The sequence below is a fragment of the Scyliorhinus canicula genome, chromosome 15, assembly GCF_902713615.1.
Source record: "Scyliorhinus canicula chromosome 15, sScyCan1.1, whole genome shotgun sequence".
NCBI lineage: Eukaryota > Metazoa > Chordata > Chondrichthyes > Carcharhiniformes > Scyliorhinidae > Scyliorhinus > Scyliorhinus canicula.
Genome location: NC_052160.1, coordinates 25598711 through 25619747, shown reverse-complemented (window position 1 = coordinate 25619747; position 21037 = coordinate 25598711). Strand labels below are relative to the sequence as shown.

General features: G+C 50.5%; 1 protein-coding gene across 1 annotated transcript in view; it reads left to right on the top strand.

The window, feature by feature from the left end:
* Positions 1–20598, top strand: part of sdr42e2 (short chain dehydrogenase/reductase family 42E, member 2) — a 26914-nt gene extending 6316 nt beyond the window's left edge. The window contains exons 3-10 of the mRNA XM_038820890.1: positions 2360–2435; positions 5323–5405; positions 8384–8521; positions 10079–10144; positions 14223–14283; positions 16611–16684; positions 17873–18114; positions 20479–20598. Of these exons, the coding sequence (XP_038676818.1) occupies positions 2360–2435; positions 5323–5405; positions 8384–8521; positions 10079–10144; positions 14223–14283; positions 16611–16684; positions 17873–18082 (708 nt within the window). The 3' untranslated portion in view covers positions 18083–18114; positions 20479–20598. The remainder of the gene's footprint in view (positions 1–2359; positions 2436–5322; positions 5406–8383; positions 8522–10078; positions 10145–14222; positions 14284–16610; positions 16685–17872; positions 18115–20478) is intronic.
* Positions 20599–21037: the final 439 nt, after the last annotated feature.

The following is a 21037-nucleotide window of genomic DNA, read 5'->3' as shown; positions in this document are numbered from 1 at the left end:
CCCCACCCCCGTAATTCATTCAGTCATCCCCACCCCACCCTCCACCCTGACTCTCCACCCCCTGCTCTCCATCCCTACTCCCCACAACCCCCGCTCTCTATCCAGAATCCACCTCCCCCCCCAAACCCACCCATTGCGCACTCCATCCATACTCCCCACAACCCCCGCTCTTCAACCGGATTTCCCACCCTGCTCTCTATCCAGACCCCCCCCCCCCCACCCATTGCGCTCTCCATCCAGACACCCTGCCCCCGCTCTCCATCCAGACACCCCACCCCCTGCTCTCCATCCAGACACCCCACCCCCTGCTCTCCATCCAGACTCCCCACCCCCTGCTCTCCATCCAGACACCCCACCCCCTGCTCTCTATCCAGACCCCCCCCCACCCATTGCGCTCTCCATCCAGACACCCTGCCCCCGCTCTCCATCCAGACTCCCCACCCCCTGCTCTCCATCCAGACTCCCCACCCCCTGCTCTCCATCCAGACTCTCCCGTTCCCCTGCTCTCCATCCAGACACCCCACCCCCTGCTCTCCATCCAGATACCCCACCCCCTGCTCTCCATCCAGACTCCCCACCCCCCGCTCTCCATCCAGACTCCCCACCCCCTGCTCTCCATCCAGACTCCCCACCCCCTGCTCTCCATCCAGACACCCCACCCCCTGCTCTCCATCCAGACACCCCACCCCCTGCTCTCCATCCAGACACCCCACCCCCCTGCTCTCCATCCAGACTCCCCACCCCCTGCTCTCCATCCAGACACCCCACCCCCTGCTCTCCATCCAGACTCCCCACCCCCTGCTCTCCATCCAGACTCCCCACCCCCTGCTCTCCATCCAGACTCCCCACCCCTGCTCTCCATCCAGACTCCCCACCCCCTGCTCTCCATCCAGACTCTCCCTTTCCCCCGCTCTCCATCCAGACACCCCACCCCCTGCTCTCCATCCAGACTCCCCACCCCCTGCTCTCCATCCAGACTCCCCACCCCCTGCTCTCCATCCAGACTCCCCACCCCCTGCTCTCCATCCAGACTCCCCACCCCCTGCTCTCCATCCAGACTCCCCACCCCCTGCTCTCCATCCAGACACCCCACCCCCTGCTCTCCATCCAGACTCCCCACCCCCTGCTCTCCATCCAGACTCCCCACCCCCTGCTCTCCATCCAGACACCCTGCCCCTGCTCTCCATCCAGACTCCCCACCCCCTGCTCTCCATCCAGACTCCCCACCCCCTGCTCTCCATCCAGACACCCCACCCCCTGCTCTCCATCCAGACACCCCACCCCCTGCTCTCCATCCAGACACCCTGCCCCCTGCTCTCCATCCAGACTCCCCACCCCCTGCTCTCCATCCAGACACCCCACCCCCTGCTCTCCATCCAGACTCCCCACCCCCTGCTCTCCATCCAGACTCCCCACCCCCCGCTCTCCATCCAGACACCCCACCCCCTGCTCTCCATCCAGACACCCCACCCCCTGCTCTCCATCCAGACTCCCCACCCCTGCTCTCCAACCAGACTCCCCACCCCCTGCTCTCCATCCAGACACCCCACCCCCTGATCTCCATCCAGACCCCCTTTCCCCTGCTCTCCATCCAGACTCTGCATCCCTCACCTATTCATTTGTCCATTTATCAATGGACCCCACCCCCTCCCTGGGGCTTTGCTTGTTTTCACTAAGCCTAAGGCAGCGCAGGATGGGTTCTGAATGGGAGGACTGGACTTTTAAAAGAGGGGGAAGAGAGGAGGTGTTTGGAGTTATTGGGTATAAACAGGATGTGTTCTCTGTGATTGGCCCAACCTTGTTGTTGATGCTCGCTGGCTTTGAAAGCAGACCAAGGCAGGCCAGCAGCACGGTTCGATTCCTGTAACAGCCTCCCCGAACAGACGCAGGAATGTGGCGACTAGGGGCTTTTCACAGTAACTTCATTTGAAGCCTACTTGTGACAATAAATGAAGTGAAATTTCATTTCATTTCATTTCATAACAGAGGAATTCAAACAATTCCCTGACATGTGTAGCTGATACTGAAACCTCTATGGTTCTGGAAAGACGTTTCGAAGTCTGTGACACAAAATGAATTCTTCTGAAATGCAATGACTATTACAGCTACAAATGTGGCAGTCACCTTGCATGCAGCAAGGTCCTAATTGTTGGTTGGATAGCGGGCAGTTCCTCTGCCTCTGTTGTTATCAGAGGGGAAACCAATTGCCATGGTACCCTGTGAAAAGATGGACCAGTGAATGGTACAGAGGGCGCCCAAGCGAGGAAGGAAAACTGCAGAAAAAAGATGCACATTTTCAAAGTGACAATGTGGCTGCCGAAATGTTCTGTATAATTTCCTGTTGTACCTTTCATCCCAGCATATTGATCATTACTCCAGGACTAAAGCTGTCGCTGATCAGATGGTGCTGGCAGCTGATGGCACTCCTCTGAAAGGTATGTGTCTCTACAACAACTTGCATTTATGCAGCACTTTTCACATAACAAATATCCCAAGGTACATCACAGGAGCGTTATCAAACAACATTTCCACTGAGCCACACAAGGAGATATTTGGACTAAAAGCTTTGGTCAAAGAGGTAGGTTTTAAGGAGTGTCTTAAAGGAGGGGAGAGAGAGGGGTAGAGCGGTATAGAGGGGTAGAGAGGTTGAGGGAAGGAATTCCACGGCTCTGGGTCCAAGCAGCTGAAGGCCTGATTGTCAATGAAACAGTGATGAAAATTGAGGATATTTAAGAGGCTCAAATTGGAGGAATGCCGAGATCACAGCTAAATTAATTAAATTAATTAACACAGAGCGTGAGAGACACCAGGGCCTGGATTCTGCCGTAATTGGCGGGGCAGCCTGTACCGGCGCTAAGAGTGGCGCGAACCACACCGGCGTCAGGCCACCCGGAAGTTGCAGAACCCTCAGCACTTCTGGGGGCCAGGGTGGCGCCTGCATTGTTGGCGCCACACCAACCGATGCCGAAGGGCCACCGTGGGCTGGCGCGAGTTGGCACATACACAGAACTGCTGGCATGTTCAGGCGCATGCTCAGGGGTTTTCTTCTCCGCACCGGCCATGGCGGAGCCTTACAGAGGCCGGCACGGAGGGAAAGAGTGCCCCCAGGGCACAGGCCCGCCCACAGATCGCTGGGTACCGATCACGGGCCAGGCCCCCCCCCCCCCAGGGGACGGATCCTCCCACGCCGCCCCCCCCCCCCCCCCCACCTCTCCCCGCCCCGAGGACTCTGCAAGCCGCCCTCCAAGCCAGGTCCCGCCAAGATGGACCATGTCTATTTCATGCCGGCAGGACTGGCTGAAAACGGGTGGCCGCTCGACTCATCGGGGTCCGGAGAATTACCAGGGGGCCGCTGCCAACGGCCCCTGACCAGAACGGTGCGTTCACCGCCCCCGGCCAAAAACTGGCGGTGGAGAATTCGGCAGCCGGCGGCGGGGCGGGTTTCACGCCGTCACCCGCCGATTCTCTGACCCGGCGGGGGGTCGGAGAATCCCACCCCAGGAGTTCAAATGGAGCGTAAGAGGAGCTGGGAATTCAAAAAGAGCTAGCTTCTCTTTTTAGGGAGGGTGAACAGTCAGAGGTGGCACAGTGGTTAGCACTGCTGCCTCACTGCGCCGAGGACCCAGGTTTGATCCTGACCCCAGGTCACTCTCTGTGTGGATTTTGCACATTCTCCCCATGCCTGCGTGGATTTCACCCCCCACAACCCAAAGATGTGCAGGGTAGGTGGATTGGCCACGCTAAATTGCCCCTTAATTGGAAAAAAATAATTGGGTACTCTTTAAAAAAAAATTTTAATGACCAATGACAAAAGTCCTTAAAGCAGATTTTAGAGAGTTAGGAAGGGAATTGAAAAGTAGGATCTCAAGAGCAATAATTTCAGGATTACTCTCAGTGCCATGTGCTAGAGACCATAAGAATAGGGAAATTGTGCAGTTCAACAAGATTACGGGGATAAGGCAGGGGGTGGGCAAGATAGAATGCTTTTTCAGAAAGCCGTTGCAGACTCAATGGGCTGAATGGCCTCCTGCTGCACTGTAAAGATTCTGTGATTTGGGTGATGTTCCCGGCCAATCAAACCTGGAGATTGCATTATTTAATTGACTTTAAGTGACGCACATCAGTCGTTTTCTGTTGCTATCCTCCACTCACTGAATTTTGTTGGAGAAATCTTCCTGTTGCTATCATGAGATTTTGTTTTTACATTTGAAGTACCCAATTCATTTTTGTTCCAATTAATGGGCAATTTAGCGTGGCCAATCCATCTACCCTGCACACCTTTGGGTTGTGGGGGTGAGATCCACACAAACACAGGGAGAATGTGCAAAGTCCACACAGACAGTGACCCTGGGCCAGGATGGAACCCGGGTCCTCGGCACCGTGAGGCAACAGTGCTAACACTACGCCACCGTACCGCCTTTTCTATTGTGAGGTTTTGCTGTAGTTTCAGTCACAAGCTCTTCCTTCTCAGCAGTGTCAATGGTCATTCTGAATTTTGCAGTGCGTCTTACTCAGTGTGACCAGTCTTCACAGCCTGGTGTTATCTGAAGGTGAGAGAGTGGTTGAGGCATTGGTTGCATGTTTGTACATTTAAACCTCTCCATCTAAGTGTTGGCTCAGTATTGCTGGATAATTTACCTGAGATTGCAACTCTACACCACAGGTCGTATGACTGAGTTTAAATTTAGCAACGGATAAGGTGACGATTTAAACATTCTTTGACTTGGAAGGTAAAAGTCAGATAAAATGTGATTGTACAACATCCTTGATGGAGAGAAAGTGTACAGTCTGACAATTTGTTTTCCAACATTATCTTCTGTGGGAGGAAGTGGGGGAGGAGCAAGAGGAAAGAGAAGGAACACTGTTCGGACTGGGTCCCTGCCACCCTGCAGTACCTCGCCCAGGTTTACAACTGAAAATTGACTGTGATATGCGGCAGATATTCTATCCACCTTCTCAACCCATGTAATTGTTCGACAATGGGTAGCAAACAGGAGCAGGAGTCCTTGTTGAGATTTTATACCCACTGAGGCCAATTTTTTCATCCTTAATTTAAAGTCTTTCAAGAGACCCACCTCAAATAGTGCAGCTCTCCTCTACATTGCATTGTGCTCAGCTTTTTGATTCTCAAGGGATGTGGCTTTATCCTTAATTTGCTATCTGAGGTTGAACTAATTCTGGATTTCTGGATTTGGAAGTTATCCCAGACTGGAGGGCCAACTTTGCAGGCTAGAGCATCCCTACAAAACTTACAAGGCAGAAACATTTTGTTCCAACAAAATTTCAAACTATTCTGACACATTTTCTCTTTCTTTTACACAGGGGGCAGTATCTTCCGAACCTGCGTACTCCGCCCCCCAGGTATCTATGGGCCTCAGGAACTGAGGCACTTGGCACGGGTAGCGGTTAGTATTGGGCCACAGGCCCCTTCCATTTCTGCTGGCAATTTCTGCGCCTTGTCAAGATTAGCAATGGCCTCAACGATGAAGGGAACTTACATCATGGCACCTCAGCATCTCAGTGTTCCAACTGTGACACACCATCTGCCATCTGACCTGATCGATCATGTGACCTGTAGTACCATGTGGCCTTTTCCAATTAAGTAGTTAGTTTGAAGATGTGCAAACTCCATGTGGACAGTGACCCAGGGTCCGGGATCGAACCTGGGTCCTCAGCCATAGGCAGCAGTGCTAACCACTGTGCCACCCTTGGACCTTTCATTCTGGCATGTTGACTATAACTCCAGGATCAGATGTTGCCAATGGAACTCGCCTGAAAGGACACAACCCAAGAATAACATAGTAAAACACCCCAAGACTCCTCACAGGAGCATTATCAGCCAAAATTTGACAGAGAGCCACAAAAGGAGATATTAAGGCAGGTGACCAAAGGTTTGATCAAAGAGGTAGATGTTAAGGAGTGTCTTAAAGGAAGAGAGAAGGGCAGAAAGGTTTGTCAAAAGGAATTCCAGAGTTTGGGCCCAGGTAGTTGAAGACATGGCTGCCAACGGTGGAGCAATTAAAAATAGGGGATGTTCAAGAGGCCAGAATTGGGAGGAATGTGGACACTTGGAGGGTTGTGGGGCTGGAGGATGTGACACAGATAGGGACAGTTAAGGACATAGAGGGATTTGGAAATAAGTCGTCTTATCTGATTAGGGACCAGTGTCTTTTGTTGTAAAGTAGACAAAACTTGAAATCCCTGGTATTTACTAAGATAACAAAGCCTCAAGATTTTGCAGTTTTAAAAAACAGAAGCATTTTACTTGACAAGAGTCAAGCAAGCAAACAGTCAATACTATCTATCTTATACTCTAACATCCAGAGTTAACATGAGGTAAACATTAAATTAACAGGAAAACTGTGGTTAATCACTGCACAAACTACACTTTAAATGGCAGACACAAACAAGACAGATCTTGCGAACTTACCAGCAATCCACCTCGACATCAGTGATAGTCACAAAAATCTTTTAAACTCTGTCTTCCTCACAAGGGATTACAGATCCACTCCTTTGAGAATTCACCCTCTGATTTCCCTCAGCAATAGCTCCAACTCAGCTTCAAAGCCCGCTGGCCTTTGGCTGCACTGAGTTGTCGGGCAACTGGACTCCAACTCAGGACAATTGTTCCCAACAACTGCTCACCTTCAGCCGCTCAATCAATTCACCCGAGACAGTTTCCCACGGTATTTGCCAGGCTGAGCTACAGGGTCTACATTCAGGCCCAGTTCCAGCTCCCCAGCTGTTTTGATGCCAACCTCCTTCTCAGAGCCAGCTCCTCAGCAGCAATAAGCAACCACTGACCTTAGGGTTCCCCTGAGCCCCAGCTCCTCAGCAGCACGGACCCACCAACTACCATCCTCATGCAACCCTTCTCTCGTGAGCTCATTTATTTGCGTCAAAATGCAGGTCACGAGGAACTTTTTGCGCACCCTCCACGCCGAAAACATGCGGAGCAAACCACAAAATACAGATTCCCTCACAGCAGGAGGCATCGCTGCACCGGGGGCCGATGTTGTTCAGTGAGCACAGAGAGAGACCAGACAATGATGAAGTAAAACCATCAGCGAGGTTACAGCAGTCATTCAGCGTGACTTGTACAAATGTCACCAACATCCCATCTGCGCCGGGAATCTCACCTGGCCTTCCTACTGCCATGGTAACATTACACGTGCAAATGGTTTCAAAACTGGGCTTGGGGCAGAAGGCCCAGAAGTCCCCAACAAGAAACCTGTTCAAAAACAATTGCTGAAGAATCAATACCAATGGGAAGAAATCTTAGCCCATTGCACGTCAACAATATGCTAATGGCTGCTATGATGCAGCTGCAAGATCCAGCTTGGTCTGGAATCAATGGAACTTTATAAATCAGTATGTACAGAGTAGGAACATATTTTCAAACAGTTTCTATCATGAACTCAGAACCAAAGCACTTTACGACCAACTAAAAACTTTTTTGTTAAGTGTATCTCTTGGAGGGCAGCACGGTGGCACAGTGGTTAGCACTGCTGCCTCACGGCACCGGGGTCCCAGGTTCGATCCCGGCTCTGGGTCACTGCCCGTGTGGAGTTTGCACATTCTCCCCGTGTTTGCGTGGGTTTCGCCCCCACAACCCAAAGATGCGCAGGGTAAGTGGATTGGCCATGCTAAATTGCCTCTTAATTGGAAAAAATGAATTGGGTACTCTAAATTTATTTTTAAAAAGTGTACCTCTTATTGTTACATAGGCAGAATGGCAGCAATCTGTACACAGCAAGATCCCACACAAACAACATAAATGACCTGATAATATTTTCTTTAGCGATGTTGAATGAAGGATAAATATTAGTCCTAGAATGCCTAAGAGAAAATAGGAGCAGGGGTAGAACATTCAGCCTGACAAACGTGCTCAGCCATTCAATATAGACGGCATGGTGGTACAGTGGTTAGCACTGCTGCCTCCCAGCGCCAGGGAATCGGGTTCAATTCTGGCCTTGGGTGACTATGTGGAGTTTGCACTTTCTCCCCGTGACTGTGCGGGTTTCCTCGGGTGCTCCGGTTTCCTCCCACAGTCCGGAAGATGCGCAGGATCTTTTGCTAACTCCTGTTGGTCGGATTTCATGTCTCATCTGAAAGAGGGGACTTGCGACAGTGCAGAACTTGTCAGCCTGGATAATGTGCTCGTCATTGCTCAAGCCACAGTCCTCTGAACTGACTAAGGAGCAGGAATGCTACTTGCTGAGATGCACAACAATGAAAGCAGCAGATTAGTGAGGACGTAGTGAACTGTCAGGAATAGGGAACCCATGTTAATTTGAGCGATGCTTTAGGATTAGATACTGATGGTGATTACAGCTGATTGCTGCTATCACCCCATTTCAATCTGAACCCTCTGTGATTGCAGGCGAACATTGATCGACGGCTGTTCAGTTTCACTTTCGGAAATCCTGATGTCAAGATGAACTGGGTCCATGTTGACAATCTGGTTCAGGCTCACATCCTCGCTGCGGAGGCACTGACAGCTGCCAAAGGCCACATCGCAGTAAGTGGCAGATCTACACCGCCAAGGGCTGCACTGGGATCACGGGCCTCTGGAATTATGGGTTGTCGCAACCTTTGAAGTTCATTGTTTTGACTGATTGACCGAATGTACAAGTTGCATTTCTGTAGCACTTTTAATATCGTAAAATGTCCCAAGGTGCTTCAGAGCACAATAAATCTGGCAGGATTTGACAGTGAGCCACAGAAAGAGAAGTTAGGGCAGCTGATCAAACGTTTTGTTCATGTGGTTGGTTTGAAGAAGGATCTTAAAGGAAGAGCGGTAGAGATTTAGGGAGGGAATTGAAGAGCTTCGGACATCTGTAGTTAGGGGAGGTGGTGGCATAGTAGTGTTGTGACTGAACAATAATCCAGAGACCCAGAGTAAACATCACCACTGTCCCAGAGGACCATTGGCTGCTCTCTCTTTTGAGAGCTGACTGGTGGTGATTTAACCAGAGGGTCGCAACACCTCAGGCAAGGGGCAAAATCAGAAATGCTATAGGTGGGATTTACTGAGCACCCCCCCACCCCCCCCTCTACCTCCACGGCGGTGGAGCCAGCCCGTCATTGGCCAACGGCAGGATCGTCTGGACCCAGGGCCGCACGGTGGCACAGAGGTTAGCACTGCTGCCTCACGGCGCCGAGGTCCCGGGTTCAATTCCGGCTGTGGGTCACTGTCCGTGTGGAGTTTGCGCATTCTCCCCGTGTCTGCGTGGGTTTCGCCCCCACAACCCAAAGATGTGCAGGGTAGATGGATTGGCTACGCTAAATTGCCTCTTAATTGGAATAAAATTGAATTGGGCGCTCTAAATTTATTTTTAAAAAAGATTTTCTGGACCCGCCCGCTGTCAATGGGGTTTCCCGTTGTGTACACCCCACCCGCCCCCACCCCCACCCCCACCACCAGAGGTTGGACCAGAAGACCCCACCCGTAGAAAAGGCCGGAAAATTCCAGCCTGTCTTTCAGATGGATGTGAAAAGATCCCAAGGTGCCAATTTGAAGAAGAGCAGAGGGGTTGTCTCAGTGTCCTTGGCCAATGTTTGCCCCTCATTTAACAGTAGCAAACAGATAATCTGCTCACCATCGCAATGTCTATCATGGGAGCTTTCTGGGTGCAAATTGGCTGCTGTGCTTCTTGCATTAAACAGGGGCTGGTTTAGCACAGGGCTAAATCGCTGGTTTTGAAAGCAGGCCAGCAGCACGGTTCAATTTCCGTACCAGCCTCCCCGGAATGTGGCGACTAGGGGCTTTTCACAGTAACTTCATTTGAAGCCTACTTGTGACAATAAGTGATTTTCATTTCATTTTCATTACAACAGTAAGAACACTTGAAAAAGTATCTCATTGCCTGGAAAACACTTTGGGATGTCCTAGGTTTGTGAAAGATGCAAGATGCTATATAAAGGCAAGTTTTTGAGTTTGACTGCGGTGTAGATCTGTTTAGGTATGATGGGTATAAAGCCACTAATATGTGACTCAATGACAAAATTGGTACGACTGTCATTTAAAAGTTCATTTGGTGTTGTAATGCAGCCAGATTTATTACCTTATTTACAGAGTGGCCAGGCTTACTACATCAACGATGGTGAAGCTGTAAATGTATTTGACTGGTTATCTCCACTGGTAGGTTCTTTTAAAAATACTTGCGTAGATATTCCAAAATATTCATTCCACAATTAATTTAAGAACAAAATATCAGAGCTTTTCAAGGATGTCACAAATGTTTAAAGTGGCTTTTTGAAGTTCCATCACTGTTGTTCTGTCGGTCAATCCGACGGCCATTTTCCACACAGCAAGATCCCACAGCAATAATCAGATAAAGGACCGATTTATCCGAATTTATTTCTGGTGGTGTTGATTGAAGAATGGATGTTGGCCGGGATACTGGGTGAACCCCTCTGCTAGTCTTCAAAATGTTTCATTTAACATCCACCTCCGCTTTGACATTCTTTCAATGGATGGCACCTCTGATGGTACAGCACCCATTGAGGCATAGAGGTCTTTGGCCCATCGCCACTGGTCAAAAACAACCACCTAACTATTCTAATCCCATTTTCCAACACTTGGCCCATAGCCTTGTATGCCCTGGCATCGCAAGTGCACATCTAAATACTTCTGAAATGTTATGAGGGTCTCTGCCTCCACCACCCTTTCAGGCAGCAGGTTCCAGACTCCCACCACCCTCTGGGCGAAAAGATTTCCCCTCACATCCCCTTAAACCTCCTGCCCCTTACCTTAAATCTATGCCCCTGGTGATTGATCCCTCCACCAAGGGAAATGTTTCTTCCTGTCTACTCTATCTCTGCCCCTCATAATTTTACATATCTCATAATTCCCCTCCCCCCCCTCAGTCTCCTCTGCTCCAAGGAAACAGCCCCAGTCTATTCAATCTGTCTTCATAATTAACACTCTCCAGTCCAGGCAACATCTTGGTAGATCTCCTCTGCAGCCTTTCCAGGGCTATCACATCCCTCCTATAATGTGGATTCCAGAACTGCACACAATTCTCTAGCTGTGAGCTGACCAACATTTTATACAGTTCCAGCATAACCACCCTGGCTCTTAAACTCTATATCTTGTCTAACAATATTCAGCACTATGCTGAAGGGTCAGCTTCATCCACACAGAAAATCAATCAACAGCTACAAGATGCACTATAGCAGTTTGCCAAGCCTCCTTCAACAGCACCTTCCAAATCTCCGGCATTTACCACAAAGAAGAACAAAGGGCAGCAGACATATGGGAACCAGCAAGTTCCCCTCCAAACCACAGCCCATCCTGACTTGGAAATATATCGCCATTGCTTCACTGTCACTGGGTCAAAATCCTGGAACTCCCTTCCTAACAGCACAGTGGGTGTACCTACACCACATGGACTGCAGCAGTTCAAGAAGGTAGCTCACCAGCACCACCTTCTGGAGGGTAATTAGTGGTGGGCAATAAATACTGGCCTTGCCGGAGCCGCCTACATCGCGTTAATTAATTTTGTTTTTTAAATTGAGAAGTGATCCACTTTTGAAGAAACATGTTGGGAGGCGGTATAATCTAAATAGTGCTATTTTGAAGAGGGTGCAAGAGCAGTGGGAGCTATGGATACATATTTACAATTACCTTAAAGTCGGCAGTACAAGTCGATAAGATAGTTACTAAATTTTCTGGAAACCTGGCTTTGCATCTTTCCAAATCACTGGTTAGGCCTCAGCTCGAGAATTGTGTACAATTCTTGGCATTGCAAGGATGGCAACACCTTGGAGAGGATACATAGAAAATAGGAGCAAGAGGAGGCCATTCAGCCCTTCGAGCCTGCTCCACCATTCATTTTTTTTTTTTTTTTTTTTTTTTATTTTTATTTTTTTATAAATTTAGATTACCCAATTATTTTTTCCAATTAAGGGGCAATTTAGCGTGGCCAATCCACCTACTCTGCACATTTTTGGGTTGTGGGGGCGAAACCCACGCAGACACAGGGAGAATGTGCAAACTCCACACGGACAGTGACCCATGCTCCACCATTCATAATGATCGTGGCTGATCCTCCAACTCAATAGCATAATCCCGCTTTCCCCCAATAGCTTTTTGTTCCTTTCACCCCAAGAGCTCTATCTACCTGCTTCTTCAACACATGTTTTGGCCTCAACTACTTTCCGTGGTAGTGAATTCCACAGGCTCACCACTCTCTGTGTGAAGAAATGGTCTTCTTCTGCACTGTAGGGATCCTATGATTCTATGAATATGCATACTCATGCTGCTTATAAGAGTGTCTTGATGGTTCTTTAAAGAGAACAGGGCTGGGATTCTCCCCTACCCAGCGGGGCGGGGGGGGGGGTCCTGGCGTAGCGGAGTGGCAAGAACCACTCCAGCGTCGGGCCTCCCTTAAGGTGCGGAATTCTCCGCACCTTTAGGGGCTAGGCCCGCGCCGGAGTGGCTCCCGCTCCGCCGACCGGCACCAACTGCCTTTGGTGCCACGCCGACTGGCGTCAGGGCTGGCCGAAAGGCCTTCGCCGGTCGGCGTGAGTCCGCACATGCGCCAGAGCGTCAGCGGCCGCTGACGTCACCCCGGCGCATGCACGGTGGAGCGGGTCTCTTCCGCCTCCACCATGGTGGAGGCCGTGGTGACGGTGAAAGAAAAAGAGTGCCCCCATGGCACAGGCCCGCCCACCGATCGGTGGGCCCCGATCGCGGGCCAGGCCACCGTGGGGGCAGCCCCCGGGGTCAGATTGCCCCGCGCCCCCTCCAGGACCCCGGGGCCCTCTCACATCGCCTGCTCCCGCTGGCACCAGAGGTGGTTTAAACCACATCTGACAGCGGCAGGACTTCGGCCCATCGCGGGCCGGAGAATCACTGTGGGGGGCCCGCCGACTGGGGCAGGGGGCCCGCCGACTGGCGGGGCGCGATTCCTGCCCCCGCCGATTCCCGGGTGGCGGAGAAATCTGGCTACGGCGGGGGTGGGATTTACGCTGGCCCCGGGCGATCCCCGACCCTGCAGGTGGTTGGAGAATTCCGCCCCTGGTATATCCTTACAGACAGCAGGGAGGTGGGTTTTCCTGCATCTCTCTGCAAAGCACATCTATCCTTGGCAGGGGCCCAGAGGGAGAGCAGTGCCGTGAGGAGAGAGCAGGTTCATGAGAAGAGAGCAGGGCATGAGGAGAGAGCAAGGTTGTGAGCAGCGGTAAGGGGAGGAGCAGGGCTGTGTGAGGAGAGTAAGGGTGTGGGGAAAGAGCAGGGCCATGAGGAGAGAGCAGGGCGTGAGGAGAGAGTAGGGTTGTGAGTAGCGGTAAGGGGAGGAGCAGGGCTGTGTGAGGAGAGTAGGGTTGTAGGGAAAGAGCAGGGCCATGAGGAGAGAGCAGGGTTGTGAGTAGCGGTAAGGGGAGGAGCAGGGCTGTGTGGAGAGAGTAGGTGTGTGGGGAGGGAGAGCCAGGCCATGAGTAGAGAGTAGGGTGTGTGGAGAGAGCAGGGGTCTGGGGACAGAGCATGGGGTTGGAGAGGGAGCAGTAGTCCAGGGAGAGAACAGGAGGACAGGGAGGGCAAGGGCCCAAGGAAAGAGCAGGGGCCTAGGAAGAGAGCAGGCACCTAGGGAGACAGCGCAGGCCTAATGCGAGAATGGGTCCTCAGGTGAGAAAAGGAGCCCAGAGAGAGAGCAGAGAGGACCTGAGGAGAATGCGGGGGCATAAGGAGAGAGAGCAGGGACTGAGGAGAGAGCTTGGGCCTGGGGAGAGAGCAGGGGGAATAACTTTAAAATTTGAGTCAGGTGTTACGTGAGGAAGTATTTCTTCACGCAAAGGAAAGTGAAAATTTAGAATGCTCTCCTCCAAAAACTGTTGTGATTGGAGGGGAATTGAAAATTTCAGAACTGAGATGGATAGATTTTTGTTGGGTCCAAGATGTGTTGATGAAGTTAAGATAAAAATCAACCATGATCTAATTGAATGGGGAGGAGTTTTGCACATTCTCCCCATGTCTCCGTGGGTCTCATCTCCACAATGTAAAAAGATGTGCAGGGTAGGTGAATTGGCCACACTAAAGTGCCCCTTAATTGGAAAAAAAAAGAATTGGGTACTCTAAATTTGTAAAAAAAAATTGAATGGTGGAACAGGTTCAAGGGGGTGAACGGCCTCCTCCTGTTCCTAATGTGTGCAATGAATTGAAAGTGTTTTAAATCACCTGGTATGTAAATTCATGCATCATTCATTTATCCCACTAGTTTGTGAAGTTGGGCTACAAACCTTGGCTTCATGTGCCTGTCCACCTCATTTACATAGCAGGTAACTTAGTTTTTTAAATCTTTCATTGTTTGGATCAGTAACAAATTGCCCTTTTTTTTGCACGTGTCTGTATATTTTATATATTTCCACATCATGTTTTATTCCATCCATTGTCTCTCATTCAAGCCCTTACCCACCATCTCAGAGACTGGGCAACTTGTTGCTATGGCTGTTGCCATGCCAACCTGTGAGTGGGTTAGCAGGAAGCTCATTACTAATTAATTCATTTTGCTTCCAAATCAGGGAATGTGTTTTTTTGTAAACAAATTCTCAGGATATAGTTGTCGTTGGCAAGGCCTGAGAGGGTGATGATGATCTAGAGACTGGTGAATGTATTATACCAATAATCCACCAGTGTATTTGTATCTGTGCTATGCTGTTGCTCTTGTGGGCTTCTCCTATGGGCCATTGTATGGCATTACCCATAGCAGAAGATGTTGGGGCATGTATGGGCTCCGCCCATGGCTCCTCCCCTTGAAGGGAGGTATAAAGAGCAGTCGACCTGTAGGCGGTTCTCAGTATTGCTTCAGTCGCAGGCAGGCACTGTTCTAAGTTGATTAAAGCCACGGTTTACTTCTACTCTTGTCTCGAGTGAATTGATGGTTGCATCAGAGACATAGAAAACAGTAACAGGAGGAGCTCATTTGGCCCTTCGAGTCTGCTCCGCCATTCATTACGAGCATGGCTGATCATCCAATTCAATAGCCTAATTCCTCCTCCTCCCATAACCTTTGATCCCCTTCGCCCCAAGTGCTTCTTGAAAACATACATGCCAGGATTCTCTGAAATCCTGGCTAAGTGTTGGCGCCGGCGTAAACACCGGAATGGTGTACGCCGCCGGCAATGGGCCTCCTGGCCCGGCGATGCAGCGGTCCTCAGGGGGCCAGCACAGTGCCGGAGTGCTGCGCACTGCTCCGGTGCCGATACGTGACCCTGCACGGCCAGCGCATGTGCTCGTCGGCCGTCTCCACGCTGGCGCATGCATCTCCCATGCCGGCACATGCGCGTGGTGGTCATCTCCGCGCCAGCGTTGAGCAACATGGCGGAGACCTAGAGCGGGCCTGCGCAGAAGGAGGTTGACCCCTTCCAGATCGCGGGCGCCCACCGGTCGGTAGCCCCCAATTGCGGGCCCCCCGGAGTCATATTCCCCCTGCCCCCCCACCAGGACAGCCACCGCAGCCACGGGTCTGAGCTCCCGCCGGGAGGTACCAGGTTGGAACCACGCCGGCGGGACTCGCTGGAACTTGGCGGGAATTCGGCAGGTCGACTGCGGAGAATCGCCTCTTTCAGCGGCCTCCAACCGGCGCCACGTCGACCCCACAGGTGCGATTGCCGCCAATTCTCCGGTCACTGGAGAATTGCGCCCCAGCGTTGGAGCGGTGTGGGCGGGAATTGCCTGCGTCACCGGTGATTCTCCGATGTGACGCGGGCTTGGAGAATCCTGGCCACAATGTTTTGGCCTCAACTGCTTTCTGTGGTAATGAATTTCACAAGCTCATCACTTTCTGGGTGAAGAAATGTCTCCTCATCTTTCTCATAAATGGTCTCCCCCGAATCCTCAGACTGTGACCCTGGTTCTGGCCATCCTTGCCATCGGCAACATCCTTCTTACATCTGCCGGCTTCCTGAGCCTCTGCTGGTGTTTTGATGAAATGGAACCTTTGCTTGGCCCATTTCCATGGTTGCCTGCCATCCATAGAATAATAGAATCCTACAGTGTAGAAGTAGGCCGTTCGGCCCATCGAATATCCCTTGCCCTATCCCCGTAACCCCATCTGACCATTGGACACTGAGGGGCAATTTAGTATGGCCAATCCACCTAACCTGCACATCTTTGGACTGTAGGAGGAAACCAGTGTACCCTGAGGAAACCCACGCAGCCAAGGGGGGTAAGTGTAAACTCCACACAGACAGTCACCCGAGGTTGGAATCGACCCCGGGTCCCTGGAGCTGTGAGATAGCAGTGCTAACCACTGTGCCACCATGACCGCCTACGATTGGCCTTGGAGTTTCCAGGAATTATAGCTCATTCTCCTGGACATCACTGCGAGAATCCTGGGAGAATTAAATCCTCGGGCATTTTTTTTAAAAGTCGTGCATAATTTGTCATTTTTGTTTATTAATTATAAAAACATTGGAGAGGGATAAACTGAGTTTGGAGGCAGTTGGAGGGATTTTTCCAACCAGGGTTGGCAAGTCTAGTCCCTTTGAGAGAGCAATTAGGAGCCAACAGGGACTGGAGTCTCATAAACGCCAAACCTGTTGTATATCACCTCTAAACCCCATTGTCACAGCTCAGTATTTACACCGGCTCTTTGCTTTTGCAGCTGTAATAATGGAATACCTTCATACAGCATTGAGACCAATTGTAGAAATCTCTCCACTGCTCACGAGGAATGAGGTAAAGACCACAAGAATACCGATTTATTTTTTTAAGTCTCTGGGTTTTAAAACTTTATTTTCTTGGGCATGAGGGAATGATTGGTTAATTTGGGGGAACTGGCTTGCTCAGGAATAGTTACGCTAAATCTTTATTAGTCTCGCGGCTCTGTCTAATTCTGGGCACCACATTTGAAGAGACTCTAAAGTTCTGTGGGAAGATGAGTGGAGCCGGAATAGTTCTCCTTAGAACACAGAAGGTTGAGGGGAATTTTGTGCGAGGTGCTGAAACTCACGAGGGGTTTCGATAGAGTAAATAAGGGGGAACCGTTTCCAGCGGCAGGAGAGTGTGTGACCAGAGGACACAGGTTTAAAACAATTGGCAAAAGAATCAGAGGCGACTTGAAGAGAATTTGTTTTGAGTTGTTCTAATTTGGAATGTGCTTCTTGATTTGCAAAAGGGAATTGTGGTGATATGCATCACTGTAAATACACAAGGGGATAATGTAACTACATGTAGACTAACTAGACACTAGAGGGAGCACCAGAGACATGACACACAGACACTCAGCCAATAGACAGTAAGATAGGACACGACCAATGGGCATTCACGATACACACAGAGGTGACACTACCACAGGGGGGCATTACACCAACCCATATATGAAGGACACAACACACATGATCTTTCTCTTTCCAGTGGAGACACTTAGTGAGTACAGACACAGATCACACCCACCACGTGGATTATAGCAGACTGGCTTGTCAGTCTGAGTAGCTATAGAAGGATTAACAGTAGAGTCGAACCCAAGTAGGAGAATTGTAAATAGTTTAATAAACGTGTTGAAGTTATCTCCACGTAACAACCTTCCTTTGTCAAGTGCACATCAAGGAAGCTGCTTATGCTACGCCAAGAGCATAACAGGACAGGGATTGGTTAGATACATCAAAAGAGAGTGACATCACAGGCATGATGGGCTGAATAGACTCCTTCTGTATTGTATGATTCCATGATCAGGGCAGGCAATGTTTGACAAAGAGTCATCAAGACTTGCGACGTCAGCTCCCTTCTCTCTCCACAGGTGCTGTCAGACCTGCTGAGATTTCCCAGCATTTTCTGTTTTTGTATCAGATTCCAGCATCCACCGTTTTAATCTTCAAGGCAATATGTTTGTTGATTATTCAACATGTTGTAATTTTTCTTCCTCAGGTTCGAAACATTGCAGTCACGCACACCTTCAAGATAGACAAAGCAAGGAAGCAACTAGGCTATTGCCCCAAGAAGTACAGCTTTATTGACTCTGTTGAGTATTACATAAAAACAAGGCCCAAGCAAGACAGTTGCTTCTCTCTGTTCTTGAAAGCCTTATTTATCCTGAGCTTCATTTTCTTCTTAATTTGGCTCTCCCAATGGCCCTGATCCAGGGCCCATCAATAATGCAGTTCTCCAAGGTAAACCAACATTAATGTCTCTGCCTTTCCACTTCAAGATTGGCTAATTTTGCAGCCTTTTCTCACACTTGTTCCAACTGCTCAATGCTTTCCAGTGACCAATATATCCCCAATACCCTTTGGAGATTGTAACAATCATTTGGTCAAGAAGTGCCTTTCGGAAGTTTTACTTTAAAGGGCAATATAACTGCAAGTTGCAGTATGTTGTTGGCATTTCTATTTTTAAAAATAATTTTAATTCAAATTTTTCAACAACAAATTTTCTCCCAACAATAAAATAAACAAGGTGTAGAAATAAAGAGAAAGAAGGACCCCCCCCCCCCCCGCCCAATACAAAGCAATAAATTAATAACAATACAAAAAAGAAGAAAGTAGCAAACAAAGTCGCAAAAACAAACCCCTTTAACAGACCCCCCCCCCCCCGGGTTGCTGCTGAGACTGACCACCCTCTACCCCTCCACCAGGAAATCGAGAAAGGGCTGCCACCGCCAGAAGAACCCTTGTACCAGGGCAGCACGGTGGCGCAGTGAGTAGCACTGCTGCCTCACGGCGCCGAGGTCCCAGGTTCGATCCCGGCTCTGGGTCACTGTCCATGTGGAGTTTGCACATTCTCCCCGTGTTTGCGTGGGTTTTGCCCCCACAACCCAAAATGGTGCAAGCTAGGTGGATTGGCCACTCTAAATTGCCCCTTAATTGGAAAAATGATTGGGTACACTAAATTTATAAAAAAAAAAAGAAGAACCCTTGTACCGACCCCCTCAGGGCAAACTTGACCTTCTCCAGCCTGATGAACCCGGCCATGTCATTGATCCAGGCCTCCGGGCTCGGGGGCTTCGCGTCCCTGCACTGTAAAAGAATCCTACGCCGGGCTACTAGAGACGCAAAGGCCAGGGTACCGGCCTCTCTCGCCTCCTGCACTCCCGGCTCCGATGCTACGCCAAAGATCGCGAGCCCCCAGCCTGGTTACACCTTGGACAAGGTCCCCGCCACCCCCTTCCAAAACCCCTCCAACGCCGGACACGCCCAGAACATGTGCATGTGGTTCGCCGGGCCTCCCGAATACCTCCCACACCTGTCCTCTTCCCCAAAGAACAGGCTCATCCTGGCCCCAGTCATGTGCGCCTTATGCAGCACCTTCAGCTGAATTAAGCTGAGCCGTGCGCAAGAAGAGGACGAGTTCACCCTCCCCAGGGCGTCTGCCCACGTCCCCTCGTCAATCTCCTCCCCTAGCTCCTCCTCCCACTTCGCTGTCAGCTCTTCCACCGAGGCCTCATCCTCCTCCTGCATCACCTGATAAATTGCCGAGATCCTACCCTCACCGACCCACGTCCCCGAGAGCACCCTGTCCTGCACCCCCCTAGGCGGCAGTAGCGGGAGCTCCGCCACCTGCCGCTTAACAAACGCCCTAATCTGCATATACCTGAAAGTATTCCCAGGGGCAGACCCCACTTCCCCTTCAACTCCTCTAAAGTCACAAACTTCCCATCGAGGAAAAGGTCCCCCATCCGCCTGATGCCTGCCCTATGCCAACTCAAAATCCCACCATCTATTCTCCTTGGTGCAAACCGGTGATTGCCTCGTATTGGGGCCCACACTGAGGCCTTCACTTCCCCCCTGTGCCACCTCCACTGCCCCCAAATTTTGAGGGCAGCCACCACGACTGGACTCGAGAGTACCTTGCCGGGGGGAGTGGCAGCGGGGCCGTCACCAATTCCTCCAAACTTGTGCCCACACAGGACGCCACCTCCAACCTCTTCCATGCGGCTCCCTCCCCCTCCATCACCCACCTACGAATCATTGCCACATTCGCAGCCCAGTAATACCCACACGGGTTGGGCAGCACCAGACCACCTACCTCCCTGCCTCGCTCCAAGAATACCCTCCTCACTCTCGGGGCCTTCCGCGCCCACACGAACCCCAGAATACTCTTATTAACCCTCCTAAAGAAAGCCTTCGGAATCAAGATGGGGAGGCACTGGAAGAGAAACAAAAACCTCGGGAGCACCGTCATCTTAACCGACTAGACCCTACCCGCCAAAGAGAGCGGCAGCGCATCCCACCTCCTAAACTCCTCCTCCATCTGTTCCACCAGCCTCAAAGTTAAGCCTGTGCAGGGCCCCCCAGCTCCTAGCTATCTGGACCCCAAGATATCTAAAGCTCCTCTCCGCCCTCTTCAATGGGAGCTCCCCTATCTCCCTCTCCTGGTCCCCCAGGTGCAGCACAAACAGCTCACTCTTCCCCACGTCGCGCTTATAGCCCGAAAAATCCCCAAACTCCCCAAGTATCCTCAACACCTCTGGCATCCCCCCCGCTGGATCGTTGTTGGCATTTCTGATGTGACTGTTCTAATCTGACTTTGGCCAGAATTTTCCAGCCTCTTCCCGCTGACCTTCTGGTCTCGCCGAAGTGAATGGATGTTTGAATGACCCACCACACAGGACCAGAAAATCCCGGACTTTGGAGTGAGTTACACCCCCGAAGGTTTCAACGTCCCTAATTCTCCTGTTGTTTCCCAATGTGTGGATTTTGAAAGGATTAAATATACTTTGTAAAATGATGATGCTTCTGTTTATCATCAGTCTCCCTGTGCCTGTTGTCAGGATGTTACCACTGTCAATGCACAATTTCCTTTTCATGTACAATTGATAATCGTAGCTGCTGACACCCATCAGCCCTTTCAATGTTTTTTAAAAATATTTTTATTGAACATTTTCGTCAATGACAAACAAACACATCAAACACATAATCTGTCTACGCAATTGTATTTATAAAAATAGCAGATGTAAATAAAGTACATCCTTGAACTGAACATACAAGAAATGTGATTAGAATATACACTCGTTTGTTGCCCCCACGTGGGGTACGGGACAGGGTGCTCTCGGGGGTGTGGGTTGGAGGAGGGAGGATTTCGGACATATACCGG